General features: G+C 42.0%; 2 protein-coding genes across 6 annotated transcripts in view; one reads left to right on the forward strand and one right to left on the reverse strand.

Moving 5' to 3' along the window:
• The window catches only part of Jam3 (junctional adhesion molecule 3), an 87,975-nt gene extending 83,678 nt beyond the window's left edge, over positions 1-4,297 (forward strand). For both annotated transcript variants that reach the window (XM_008854179.3, XM_029556694.1), the window contains 5 exons: positions 121-323; positions 1,209-1,308; positions 2,793-2,922; positions 3,007-3,061; positions 3,402-4,297. In XM_008854179.3, the coding sequence (XP_008852401.1) occupies positions 121-323; positions 1,209-1,308; positions 2,793-2,922; positions 3,007-3,061; positions 3,402-3,437 (524 nt within the window). In that variant the 3' untranslated portion in view covers positions 3,438-4,297. The remainder of the gene's footprint in view (positions 1-120; positions 324-1,208; positions 1,309-2,792; positions 2,923-3,006; positions 3,062-3,401) is intronic.
• Ncapd3 (non-SMC condensin II complex subunit D3) overlaps positions 3,558-13,958 on the reverse strand; it is a 111,170-nt gene continuing 100,769 nt past the window's right edge. For all 4 annotated transcript variants that reach the window (XM_017803488.2, XM_029556691.1, XM_008854180.3 and 1 more), the window contains 4 exons: positions 13,591-13,668; positions 7,878-7,955; positions 7,729-7,789; positions 3,558-7,498 (listed from right to left, as the gene is read on the reverse strand). In XM_017803488.2, coding sequence (XP_017658977.2) covers positions 7,390-7,498; positions 7,729-7,789; positions 7,878-7,955; positions 13,591-13,668 — 326 coding nt within the window. In that variant the 3' untranslated portion in view covers positions 3,558-7,389. The remainder of the gene's footprint in view (positions 7,499-7,728; positions 7,790-7,877; positions 7,956-13,590; positions 13,669-13,958) is intronic.

Genomic DNA, 13,958 nt, shown 5'->3' on the forward strand with positions numbered 1-13,958 from the left:
TGCAGGCAGCAGGCAGTCTGAAAATGGGCTGTTCTTTGGAGCTAGTTTATTACATTAGGCTTTGGTAAGAATAGGGCTATGTGCTGAGATTTTAAACACCAATCTACATTTTGCCTGCAGTGAAGCCAGTAACTCCGGTCTGCAGAGTACCGAAGGCTGTGCCTGTAGGCAAGACAGCGACACTGCAGTGCCAGGAAAGCGAGGGCTATCCCCGGCCTCACTACAGCTGGTACCGCAACAATGTGCCACTACCTACAGATTCCAGAGCCAACCCCAGATTTCGCAATTCCTCTTTTCTCTTAAACGCTGAGACAGGCACTCTGGTAAGATCTCTTTTTAAGGTGAGGATGGAGAAGCCTTAGTTGGGACTAGGGTGCTTAAGGAGAGCCAGTGAAACTGCTGTCCAAAACAGGAGACAAAATTCAGAATGTCAGAAATTCTACAGGAAAAGTGGCTCTTCTCCTTTTATAAACAAGTGCTAAGGGGTTAAAAAAGAGGAAGGGAAACCTATAAATTTAAGAGAGACTTGAGCGAGCACAAAAAACAAATGAGTGTGCATTCAGGAATCCTAGTTTGAATACTCATTTGTACAAATCATCGTGAGAGGGAAGTATGATTACTAGGCAGATATTTGGCATTAAGCAATTATTAATTTACAGAGAATGGTATTGTGATTATAGCTTTTTACAAGTTCTTATCTTCTATGGATACATACTGAAATATTTATAGATAAACATGTCTGGAATTGCTTCAGAATAATACAGGGTAGTGGGAGGTCACCTGGGGGAGGGGAAACAGGGTGTCATGTACCAGGAAACAGGCTGGCCTTGTCTGTAAGCCACTTCTCATCAGCTTGTGAATCTCCAACTGTATGTGGTAATCGTGACTTGTAATAGGATGTTTGGTATTTGTATCCTCAGAGCAGTGCTTAAAGAAATCATTGTCAGAATCCCTTTGACTTCAGAGTAGTCTTCGCCCAGTTTTGCTACTCTGCATCCCAAAGGGATTCTTTACTACAAGCTTTGAGGCAGTTGTGTCAGGGAAACATGGCAGAAGGATGTTCCTGGGAAGCCATAGTGACTCAGCATATGCACAGACAGACACTGACTGCTTTGTGGCCTCATCCAGACCTCAGGTGGCAGCCTTGGTGCCTGTACCTCAGAGAGTTGCCCTGTGATTAAAGTAGCACTTGTCATTTTCTGAAACAGGTTTTCAGTGCTGTCCACAAGGAGGACTCTGGGCAGTACTACTGCATTGCTTCTAACGACGCAGGTGCAGCCAGGTGCGAGGAACAGGAGATGGAAGTCTGTGAGTCACTTTTTGAAAAGATCTCATTGAAGACTGGGAAATGAATAGAGCATTTAGTTGAAATAAGTTCTGCCATGAATCAGCTTTTTCTGAAGATGAAAGGATTCATGAAATCCACTGGCGAGATTGAAGGGAGTATGAGAAAGCACAGTCTAAGCCATCCTCCAGACAGACTTCCTAGGGTCTTTGTGTTAGAAACAAGACCAGGCATGTAACTTTCACAGAATGTGATAAACACCTTTTGTAATTGACAGAACTAGCAAAACACCAAGTTATATAAGACCTCTAGAAACCCATCCAGTTAGGGGGCTGGAGAGATGGCTCAGTGGTTAAGAGCACTGACTGCTCTTACAGAGGACCTGGGTTCGATTCCCAGAACCCACATGGCGGCTATGAACCGTCTTTAACTCCAGTTCTAGGGGAATCTGAAGCCCTCTTCTGACCTCCACGGCATTGCATGACATGGGTGCATTCACATACGTGCAGACAATACACTCACACACATAAAATAAAAATACTAAAAAAAAAAAAAAGCCTATCCAGTTAGAGTAACTTTTTCAGGATACTGAAAGCCTAATTTTTACCCTGTTCTGTGATGTCCTCTCTAGGGAGCTGGTTGACAGGAGGTGCTGAGGAGGAAGAAGTAAATAGGGTGTGCAGAGCTACTTGGAGAGCTTTTCGAGTTCTTCCCTTTTGCATCCAACCCCAGAACAGTGTTTTCCAATGCTGCTTGATGATTAGAATCATTGGGAGAACTGTTCCACACAGGCTCCAGGGTGCACCCAACAATATGCTGGGCATGTCTATGTTCAGGTGCTCCAGGGCTTCTCTTCTGTCAAATTTTGGAAGCTCCTTTAGGCTCATTCACTCCTGTAAGGCTTCCTACATTCTTCCATGTGCTTTTATTTGCTTAAAGGTAAACAACCAGTAAAGCCTCCATATTAGAGACTGACCAAGTGCATTTCTAGTATATAGCAATGAGGAAAAATTTGCAGGAGAGTTTCTTCTAAGGGGGCTGGTAGACAGACAGTGAAATGAAAGGTCACCTCCCATTTAGCGTTTTTTATATCTTAAACCCTGAAATTTTCTTTTCCCAAAGTAATCTATAGCAAAGGCAGGCTCTGGAAATTAGGATCTTTTCTTCCTTAGGGATCCTGGTTCTTAATACTACATATAACTATATCCTCCACTACTAATATTCTTAGGCATTTAGCTAGAAGAGTTTAGTCTTTCATACAATGCCAAGTCTCTCATAACAGTTGTCAGTGTAACTGCATTTGAACCCTACAGGTCCCAGCACCTTTTCTATGTGATATGAGGGATTACAGTGTCTTGTTATCTTCTAGGGTGCAAAGATGTTAAGGTTCTCACTTTCCTCTTCTGGCTAGGTTAGGCATGAAAGGACTGAGGGGTAAGTGGGTGGTGGAGGTCTCTTTAAATAACAGATAGTGTATATCAGTTCTTCCCACAAACCTTTTCTGCAGATGACCTGAACATTGCCGGGATTATTGGGGGAGTCCTGGTCGTCCTTGTAGTCTTGGTCCTGATAACATTGGGCATCTGCTGTGCATACAGACGTGGCTGCTTCATTAACAATAAACATGATGGAGAAAGGTAAGCCCACCTTGCCTGAAGGTGAAGTTGAGGCTGGCATTAATACAGTAACCACATCACCGAACTGTCCTTTTCTGTTCACAGTTACAAGAACCCAGGGAAGCCTGATGGAGTTAACTATATCAGGACAAATGAGGAGGTAAGGGAAGAGAGCAGAAAATCTCATGGTCTAGGTGTGTCTAGTCAGGAAAACTACCTTCTGCTTGGAAACCCAGTGGATACTCCTACATTGGCGTTAATTTTAATACACATCCTGAGCACCTTGGCCCTACATGGCAATGTGTTTACCTGACAGGATTCACAGTTCGCAAGCTCTAGTGGATGTTAACTGCTTAAGAATGATGATTTTATCTATTAGTTTTACCCCTAGTTTCCTCTTTGGGGGACATGTTTAGCCCACATTTGATTTGATCAGTGTGTTTCCTTTCCAGTACCACCCAGCAAGTCTTCAGAATTGACTCTTTGTGCTGCCTTTGCAGGGCGACTTCAGACACAAATCGTCCTTTGTTATCTGAGACCTGGCAGCTGCTGGGAGAGCACATGCAAATACCTCTGTTGGAAACTACAGTCAAGGCTGGCTGTGAACCCAGGGCACCTGGACAGAGCTAGAGATGCAGAAGCTTTTTGTTTTGGCCAAAGTTGACTACTGCTTTCTTACTTTCTAACAAGCCACATGAATAAAAGAATCTTCTTCGAGATGGGCATAGTAGCTACCAAGAAAAGTGGAACGAGTTCAGTTGTGTCCCGAGTCTGTGCTGGCCTTATTCCCACATGGGATTAAGGTGATCGTCAAGGTCTTTCTGCTACCTTGGGCTTTTTAGCAGCCAGGACAACACTGGCCAGGAGAGGACAAGGTGCTGTGCTACAGCAGCAGCAATGTGAGCATGGCATGAAGCCTGTTCCAGGCAGTGCTTTGCTCCATGGGCCCTGACTTACCATCACTGCCTCTTCAGGGCTCTGTTGAACATCCAGTATTGTCACGTCCACTCTGAAGAATGTTTGGATCGGCATTTTATAAAAACCCAAATCAGAAAGGTAAATCGCTTGTTGGAAGAGAGATCTTATCCAGGGGAGCCCTCCCTGTCCAAGAGGTGTCAGGATTTAGGGAAAACCATTGTCTTAATCTAAGTCTGAAATGGTACTGAAATATGCTTTTCTATTGGTCTTGCTTATTTTATAAAATTTTAACATTCTAAATTTTGCTAAAGATGTATTTTGATTATTGAAAATTTCTATATAAACTGTAAATATATTGTCATATAGTGTTTTAAAACCTATTTTTTTAAGATTTCAACTTAAGGTAGAAGGTTCAAGCTACTAGTCTTAAATTGGAAAATAACAAGAATAAAGTCTTTGACTCAAGGAATTCCCTTAAGGATGCTGACTGGAACATTCCTTTATTGACAGTAACTTTTGGCATTTTTCATAAGAAAACATGCTGTCTGTACATCAGACCATTGTTTAGGAAGCCATTAAAGGATTCCAATCTAGCTTGTATAAGAACCCTTGGGAACTCCAGGTTAGCTTTGAATAGTCTCTTCCTGAGATCACTAAAACTGCTTGCTATTCCCAAAGACACACATGTACAGACCATGTTGGCCGGCTCCTGGGGTTAGTGGAAGGCAATGTGGTCAAGGTCATTTTGGGTCACTAACTTTTGTGGGATGGAATACCCACTTCCATCTGCACAGCCCTGACCTCAGCTTGGTGCCCTAATTAACTTCAGAGGTAGCGTTCTGGGCTGTGCAATGCTCACCGGTTCCTAGGTAGGAATTTCAGGAAAACTGGTAGCCATGTGGCATCCCAGCCTTTTGGTTCCTGTGACAGAACTCCTGTTTTGGATAGCTTACAAAACAAAGTAGTCAGGGCTATTTATTTTTAAAATTCATTTTAATTATTTGTGTAGTCAGTAAGTATCCAGGGCCAAAGGCAATTTTGAAACCAAACTTGTCAACTACAATATTTTAAAAAAGAAAATGATCCTGCTGTTCCTCTTTGCTGTGAAGAAAACATCTCAACACCACAGGCTGTCTCCTTCATGACAAACCATTGTGTGGTGGCAGCCAGTCTAGCCCTTTGAAGAGTATCTGGAGGTGCGGCTGAGGTACAAAGCCTGACGATGAGCAAAGTAAAATGCCTGAGCCAAAAGCAGTTTTCTAATTTTTATTTTAAATCTTTTATCTACCCAAGACACTGCTCATTTGATGGGGACATTAGAAACACCATTCAAAAGCCTCTGCTCTTCAAGAGCAGATGTTCTTGGCCTCAAATACGTCACCATGTTAGAATCATGATGTGACATCCTGCGCCTGAAGGATGTTTTATGTAGCAGCTAGCCACTTTGTCATCTTTAATTTTATACTTCAGCTGTTTTTGTTTTTTTTTTCATTGAATACTTGAGACATTCTGACTTTTTTCTTAAGTAATGTGAAATGCTGTGTGGTAGATCCTGGAAGGAGCAGCAGGCAGCTCTGTGCTTGCTCAGTGGTACCGGTCTTCTCTTGCACCTCCATCATGAATGCAGTTATCACACTGCCCCTCCTCTCCTTCCTCTTGGTAGAAAGGGGTAGCTGACCCAGTCTTGACTGCTGAGGAACAATATACTATCCTCCTTGTGGCTGTCAAAGCATTAGAGTAGCTGTATTGCCGCTGCCTAAAGCCTTCTGCCACAGTGCCATGGGAACTAGGTTTGACAAAGCCACACGTGAGCCTGGAAAGCAGTGGCCCAGGATAAAGCCACAGATAGAAGGAGTGCTCATTCATCTGTGGGATATAAATGTGACTAAAGACTGAAGAGGCCTAAAAGAGGCTGTTCTTTGACCTTTGATATGGATGTTGTACCTAGGTGTTACAACTTGTACTAATACATCTTCAGTTTTGCTGTTTGTTAAACCCCATTTATAAAAGCTTTAAAAGTGAAACCATTTCTTTCTTTATTACATTAGATTTACCCTGTATTCTAAGTATTATTAGGCACATACTCTGAAAAGGTACAGTTCTAGCACTATAAGGAAATATGCACTGGAGCCAAGTTTGCTCACCCAAGAACAGCTGTGTGACTTACTCCCTAATTGTCAGAGTTTATTTATGGCAGAGCACAGTGACTCCATCAAATCCAACTACCACATGTACACTAAAAATATAGTAATTTGGGGGGCTGGAGTGTAGTTAAGCACTACAGGGCTTTCCAGCATGCATGGAGTCTTGGGTTAGTATAGGGTGGGACAGGGGGACACCAGCCAAGCATGGTGGCAAATGCCTGTAGTCCTAGTTACTTAGAAGGTTGAAGCAAGAAAATTGCTTGAGGCCAATTAAGTGTCTTGGATCACATATCAAGACCCCATCTCCAAAACAAGCAAACCACAACACCCAATTGTGTTTGTTTGGATTGGGTATTCTTGGTGTTTCTTTATAAAAATATTTTAAATTATGCTTATGTGGGTATGTGCATAAGTGAGTGCAGGAGCCCAAAGAGACCCCCTGGTGCTTGAGTTAAGTCTGTTAGGAGCTGCTCAACCTGGGTGATGGGAATTAAATCCTGGTCTGCTGTAAGAGCAGTACTTGGTCTTAAACACTGAACCATCTTTCTAGCCCCCAAATGAAATTCCTGTAACAGAACCAACAGAAGAAACTCAATGATGTCCCTGATGTAGTGCAGTCCTCAGCACTGTCATGTCAGCACCAGTGCCACTCTGCCAAAGGGTCATGAAGCTACTTCTTCCAAAGAAGGAGTCCTACCTACTATTCTAATGATGATGTCTACTGTTAGGGAGACAAAGCTTCTACCCCAGAACAAATGCAGGGAGGCGGGTGAACCAAACTCTAAGGACAGGATCATCCTTTTCCTAACAGGAAGGATTTGGTCTTCTTAAGTACTTAGTTAAGATGACCACCAATAGAGCCTTGTTCCCAAACCAGAAATGTTCTACTGAATGCTAGGCTGTATTCATACTTAACCTTTTATTACTTCATTACAGAAAGGATGAACACTTTGAATAAAATCTGCAATTACAAATAATAGAAAAATATTTCAGTCAAAACTTTGTTATTGGTTATGGGAAAATATCTCCTATAAGGAATTCAAACAAGCCAATAGAAGCTTAATTTATATAAAAGAAAGCTGAAGTTTTTAAAAGTGTGTTCCTAATGACCAGATTGTAACTTGCCACAATAGGTTTGACATTCAAATAGAATGTCACAATATTAAATAACTTAATGTTAGGGTAAGAAAGTCTAAATATGTCATTTCTCTATTTACAAATCTGAACAAGTATCATAAAGAGAAATATGGGAAGGTTTATAGGCAGACACAAGGGGAGCAAAGCGAGTGCTGGTATCCTAGGGAAGAGCTTTGGTATTGTATAAGGAGCATCCCCCAGGTGGAGGCCAAGTGATCCACTTCTTCCCTTCTACATGCAAAAGGCAAAAGTTCCCACAGCAATCTTTGGACACTCGCTGGACCAACTTTTAGTTGGCCATCTTCAGGGGGGTCTTGCGGAGGGACCTCCTGCTGGGTCTTAGGTTGCCCTTGTTCCTGGTCAGAGATTTTACATTCCACTGTGGAGACTGTGCAGACCTGGGGAAAGAAATCATACAGTTAAGCCAGGTGTGGTGGCGCACGCCTTTAGTCCCAGCACTCTGGAGGGAGGTCAGCCTGGTCTACATAGCGAGATCCAGGCCAGCTGGGGTTACAGCGAGACACTGTCTCAAAAAGACCAAAACAAAACAAAAAAAATAAAATCATACAGTTAAATAAAAAGCTTGACAAAAATGTCCCCCTGAAAAGAAACCTTTCAGAAAACTTACGATTTATCAGGAAGCGATAAACATAAAATGTCATTTCCTTGATCCTGGGCTCCAACTTTCTCTGAAAGGCAGTCAAATACAAACATTCAGTTTTCTCAGAACTTCAAAGGCAGCTGTAGCGAGCTACAAGAAGAGAACCTAGAACTTGCCTTTGGTTGAAAATGGAGTTTGCGGTGTTGTCCCTATGTAGCTGACCCCTGCTCCAAATGTGACATTATTGATGGACTCTGGGTAAAGGTGGAAACATACTGTTAGTAAAATTTGGAACTGTACAGGCATCAAAAGCAGGCACCTAAGTGAGTTAGCCATTAAGTTCTTTCTACTCCAGTTTTCATTGCTCTACCGGTTTTCATTTTCTACATGAGGCTCTACCTCATATACAAAAGCCTCGGTGTGACTCAGGACTTTACCTAGACTGAAACACCCTTCAGTCTCTCCTGACTTCCCTTTTCCATATGGCCCTTCTAAGGCTGCACTGTAGGCTAGGTTTCATTATTCACAGCTACAGCCTCTCACCCACGCTCATGTCTTCAACAACTGCCACATGCCCATGACTCTTAACTCCCTTCTTGGTCCTAGCTCTGCACTTCTATTGTACCTCACCTAGATTCCCTAGAGAGACCTCAAAACTCATTACTTACACCCCATGACACTTCCCTTCCTTGTTCTTATGAATTAAAAAGACCAATATGTGGTCCTTTGAGGCTAAAACTGCCAGGAATAACTGGCTATGACTTTATGGGACCAGTAACTACCCTTTCTGTTTTTGCCCTCAGGTATCTCGTCCTGGTACCTTTCCTCCTCCTCCACAATGAGTATCTTAGTCTAACCTCCCCTTACTCTTGATCTTTCATGGTTCCCTGACCTCCAAGGCCTCTCTATCCTCCAGCCCACCCTGAGGAGGGAGGAGAGAATGGCACTTAGAAACACACTAAAGCAGACTGGGACTGCGATCTGGCTCTGTTTCACTAGCAGAACCTCATCTTTTCATTTCCAAACTGGGGACAAAAACAAACTTTGCTCACAAAGGTCAGGTTTAGATGAGATGTCAAATGTTTTAGTACAGTACCTGGAACAAGGTTAATGCTAAAGATATAATTTATTAGCTATTATCTTCTATGTCACTGGAGTCATGTTGAATTAAAGAACAGGTAAGTTACTGCCCTGGTAACTTGATAGCTCTGCCTATCAAGAAGAAGCTAAAATCCACCAGTGTGAGCTGGCACCACACATTTACAAACACAGAAGCCACATGCACATGGTGTAGTCCGCCCGTGTCCATAAGGTGCGTGGATGACCTTTCTCTAGTAGGCCCTGGCCTGTCGGACTTGTGTATATCAATCACTCTGTCACCTGCCCATAGCACATCACTTCATCCTGGAGTCCTGCCTGCAGGTGTAGCTTTGATGCACTGCCCACCCACCAAGCTGCTAGGAGCCCTATAAGGGAGCAGAAACCCATCCTGCTGCATTTGGAAACCCATACCCGAGGCCCTCTCCAATGGCCATGTATGAAATGAGTCGAGAGCTCACACCATTCTCCACACTCTGAACCTCCCCAGGGCAGACTGAACCTTTCTAAGGTATGTGCTGAAATCCACTGGAATGCTATATCCCTGACAGCTACTCAGGCTCTGTGCACAGACTGATAAAGAATTCCATCTTTTGTCACTGCCACCACAGTAGCTCAGGGCTGCTTATTCCTGTCCCTGTAAGTCTCCGCCTGCAAAGTCACTGGGATCTCTCCCCTCACATACATACTACTTCTCCCATCTGATAGTCTCTATGCATTCCAGGTAATGAGTCTCCAACCTCTGCACATGTATTGATGTGGTGCACTCTGCTTAGAATCAAAGGCAGAATGAGAATCAAGAAAGCAATTTCATTTAAAATAGCCTCAAACAAAAATGCAAAACGTGGGGCTGTCTAGGGGGGATTGGACTCCAGTGACAGCTATAAAACATTGAAAATGTAGAAGATATCAGATGATTAAAGAAGACTTCCCATGTTCCTGGATCAGCATAAATCACATGAAAATGGCTGTCACCAAAATAATCTATAAATTCAATGCAGTTCTTATCAAAATTCCAATGATATTTGCAGGAAAAAAAAACAATTCAAAAATTCATATGGAAGCACAAAGACCCCAAATAACCAAATTCTGAGCAAAAACAATACTGGAGGACCAGAAGACCTGATTTCAAGCTATACAGAGCCCTGGTAACAGAAATGGCAGCAGCTGGAATGACAGACAGATGAATGGAGTAGAAGATTTGGAAACAAACCCATGTAGCTGGAGTCACCTAAATCTTGACAAAGGTGCCAGAAAAATATAACGAAGAAAAAACTCAACCCTCTTCAACAAATAAATGATGCTAGGAAAACTATTTACTTGTAGAAGAATAAACTGGACCTCTCCCTCATCGTTGGCAAAAATCAACTTGAAATAGATCAAATGCCTTAATGTAAGACTTTGAAACTTCTAGAGGAAAACACTGGGCACACATTTCAAGATACAAGCACAGGCAATGACTTTCTGAATAGGACTCCAATGATGCAGGAAATAATAGCAAGAAATGAGATATGGGATTGTATCAAAGCACAAAGTTTCTGCACAGCGAAGGAAACAACAGAACAAGCAAGCCCATGGGTGAAAACATTTGCCAGGTGTTCCTCTGATGGGGCTAATATCCAGAGTATATGAAGAATTAAAAAAAATACTAATCAAAATCCAACTGATAAATGAGCAAATTTAATTGAATAGTTAAGTTCTCAAAACTATACATGGCCAATAAATACATTAAAAATGTTCAATATCCCTAGCCATCAAGAAAATACAAATCATAATGGAAATGAGATCGGATCTCAACCCAGTTAGAATGGTTATCATCAAGAAAACAAATGTTGACTAGGATGCAAGGTGGGGGTGGGGAGGGACCCTCGTGCATAGCGGGTGGGACTGTCAACTAGTATAACCACTGTGGAAAAATAAAAACAGAATTACCATGTGATTTAGTTACACCAATTCCTAGGTATACACCTGAAGGACTCAAAGCCAGTATACAATACAGACCTATATACCTATGTTTACTGTGGCACTATTCACAGTAGTGAAGTTACAGAGTTAACATTGCTGCCCACCAACATATGAATGCATAAAGAAAATATGGTGTATATGTACACAATGGAGTTTTAGCCAACCACTACAAAAAAACCCAAAATTACGTTATTTGCAGGAAAATGGAGGGAGCTGGAGATCATATAAGTGATAGAAGTCGGACTCAGGATATGCAAGTAAAAGGGGTTACCCAGGAAGAGGAATGAGAGTCAGTGTAATAAAAGGGTACCATCAAAATATACAGATGTCTTAAATATTAAATGAGACCCATTACCTTATTTTTAATTATTATATTAATATACACTAATAAAAATCTTTGTTGCCTGGATTATAATAGCAAGTGGGATTTGCTAAAAGTTCCTACAGATTTTCAGGTAAAATGTTAGCTCAGAATAATTATTCCTTTCCATTTAACAAAACCACTGTTCATCTGAATACCACTGGTAGGCTGAAGTGTTGAACGGAACAGTGGTCTCGCTGATTCTGTAGCACTGAGACTGCATCCTCAAAGTCCCTCTGCCTTTGTACTTACGAGCCATGCTGGAGGCTGCACTGTGTGCTCTGAAGTGTTGTAATTCTCCCAGCTCAAGTTAGAACAGTTACTTTCTTATTGTCTCAAACCTAATCAAAACCATTATTTTGAGAGAATTTTATTACAGGATGAGGATCCCTTATCTAAAATGCTTGGGACCAGAAGTGTTTACAATTTCAGGTATTTTTAGACTTCGGAATATTAGCATGTATAGTAATTGGGAGAAGAGTGAATAGGGGCCATTTCTAGGCATTCCTTCTTGGTTCAGAGTAGAGATAGACAGAAATATATCAACAGCTGGAGAAAGAGTACATTCTGTCCTGACCCACTGACACCTGAGTTTGATTTTCCATCAAAGCTGGTCCATACATGCAAATTAAAGCAGCATTAACGCACCATGCCAGATTTCACTGCTGAGAAACACATACTGCCAGGAAACCAAGTGAAGATTGAGATCAGGGAGAAATGAAATACATTCTTTAGCATATGGTACCCAACTGCCAAAATAGAAGCACTTGGTTCCCCAGAGCCAGGAACACAGAACATAAAAACTTTTCTCTGTGAAAGAGGAGGACTATTTTACATATCTAACATCACACCTGCTGGTATATAACAAGCCAAAATTAGTTACTGCTTTTCATATAAAAAACTGTTATTACCCAGTTGTCATCTAAGGAGAAGTATGGTGGGAGTTCTGTTCATCCATACTCTGTTAAAAGGAGGTCCTGCATGAAAATTACCTATAACCCTTTAACTAGTATAAGATTGTAAGTTAGCAGAACCAACAAGCAAGTAGCCAAACTCCAGGAGGTGCTCTGTGACACTATGTTGACTGAAGGCATTATGTCATACTGCCCCATCACTGCACAGAATAGCTCTGTTCTCAGCTCATGGGGCACAGGATCAAAACTAGGAAAACAGGTTTAGAGAGGGAACACAGAAGTTGCAATCTGGTGCTTTGGAACAGGTCTCTTGCTGTGTGACCCCTACCGAGGGCTTTTATGGTTGGCCCCATGGAAATGGGAATAAAACAGCTTACAACAAACAGCAAGGACAGAGGCAAAGAGGTCTGGAGCCTCTCTCCCATGAAGGGGCAAGGAAGGTGCATTCTGGATGAGGACTTGGGAGAGTAGAGAAAGGTGTGGTTTGACAGAGGCACCCTGCAAGTACACAGCTGGCGCAGAGATGGAGGGTGGGCATGTGGCACACCAGGCAGGCCCTCCAGATAAGAGAATATATGTTGGACAGTAACAGTTTCTTTATAGAAGTTCAACAACCATAAACTGAAAGTTGGAAATCAGAAATGACCTAAAAATCTAAAATTTTTTGAGTGCCAATATGAAGTCAAAGTATAAAATTCGACATATGATCTCATGGTGGTAGTTAAAACACAGGTGCACTAAATTTATTGTATAAAATTACCATTAGCTATAGATATACAGTATATATGAGACATAAATGCATTGTGTTTCAACTTGGGTTTCATTCCAAAGATACCTCATTAGATATATGCAAATATTTCAAAATCTAAAAATACCTACAATCATAAACATTTCTGGTCCCAAGCATTTTGAATAAAGACTCTTAAACCTGTACAATAATTCTCTCAAAATAATGGTTGTGATTAGACTGGAGACAATAAGAAGTTGTTCTAACTTGGGATGTTCGGGTGAAACACACAGTGAAGAAGGAGACGCACAGTTTTTGGCACAGCTGGGGATGATCTTCAACCACCCCTGAATCTGCAGTCTTGGTCTGTTCAGGGCAGAATTCCAGAGCACACGAGGTACATGCATGCTAACCTCTGACTGCTCGCTAGGGCAGACCAGTGGAGCACTTCCTTGAGCAGCACAGGGCTATCTCCATACTGCCACTTCTGGGCTAGTGACCTATTCATAGTGGTCACACAAAGATCCCTCTCAGTTCATTGTGGGGTTTAACTGAGATAATGCATGCAAAACACCGTGAAGAGTGCTTAACATTAAGTAAATTCTCAATCCAGCAATGACCATCACTATGAAACATTCAGTCTGGTAATGCACTGAGCATCAACAGAGCCTTTATCCAAGTTTAAGGACTACCTTAACCACAGAAAGTTTTACTACCACTCCAGGAAGAGTGCAGTGACTTAGAGGACTAGGGAACTGGCCTGTTTAAACTGGCTACTTACGCTCCGGGACTAGGGAACTGGCCTGTTTAAACTGGCTACTTACGCTCCGGGGTGCTGATTGCTCGTTTAGCTACGTGCTTCGCAACTCTATCAGACTCTTGTTCCAAGCTGTAGGAAGATACTAGGAAAGAACAGAAAAGTCTTTATTTGTCCAAAAAGTGCAAAGCAATGTCATACAGCTAAACAAAGAGAAAACATAAGATATATATATGATAAACTGCCACTGTTTAAAATGTTCATATGTGCTGGGTGTGGTGGCGCACACCTTTAATCCCAGCACTAGGAGGCAGAGGCAGGTGGATCTCTGTGAGCTCGAGGCTAGCCTGGTCTACACAGCAAATTCCAGGCCAGCTGGGGCTATAGGTTTTATTTGTACTTTTGTATTATTTACTTTATTTAATTTTTTTGGAG

The sequence above is a fragment of the Nannospalax galili genome, unplaced genomic scaffold, assembly GCF_000622305.1.
Source record: "Nannospalax galili isolate Female #2095 unplaced genomic scaffold, S.galili_v1.0 scaffold66, whole genome shotgun sequence".
NCBI lineage: Eukaryota > Metazoa > Chordata > Mammalia > Rodentia > Spalacidae > Nannospalax > Nannospalax galili.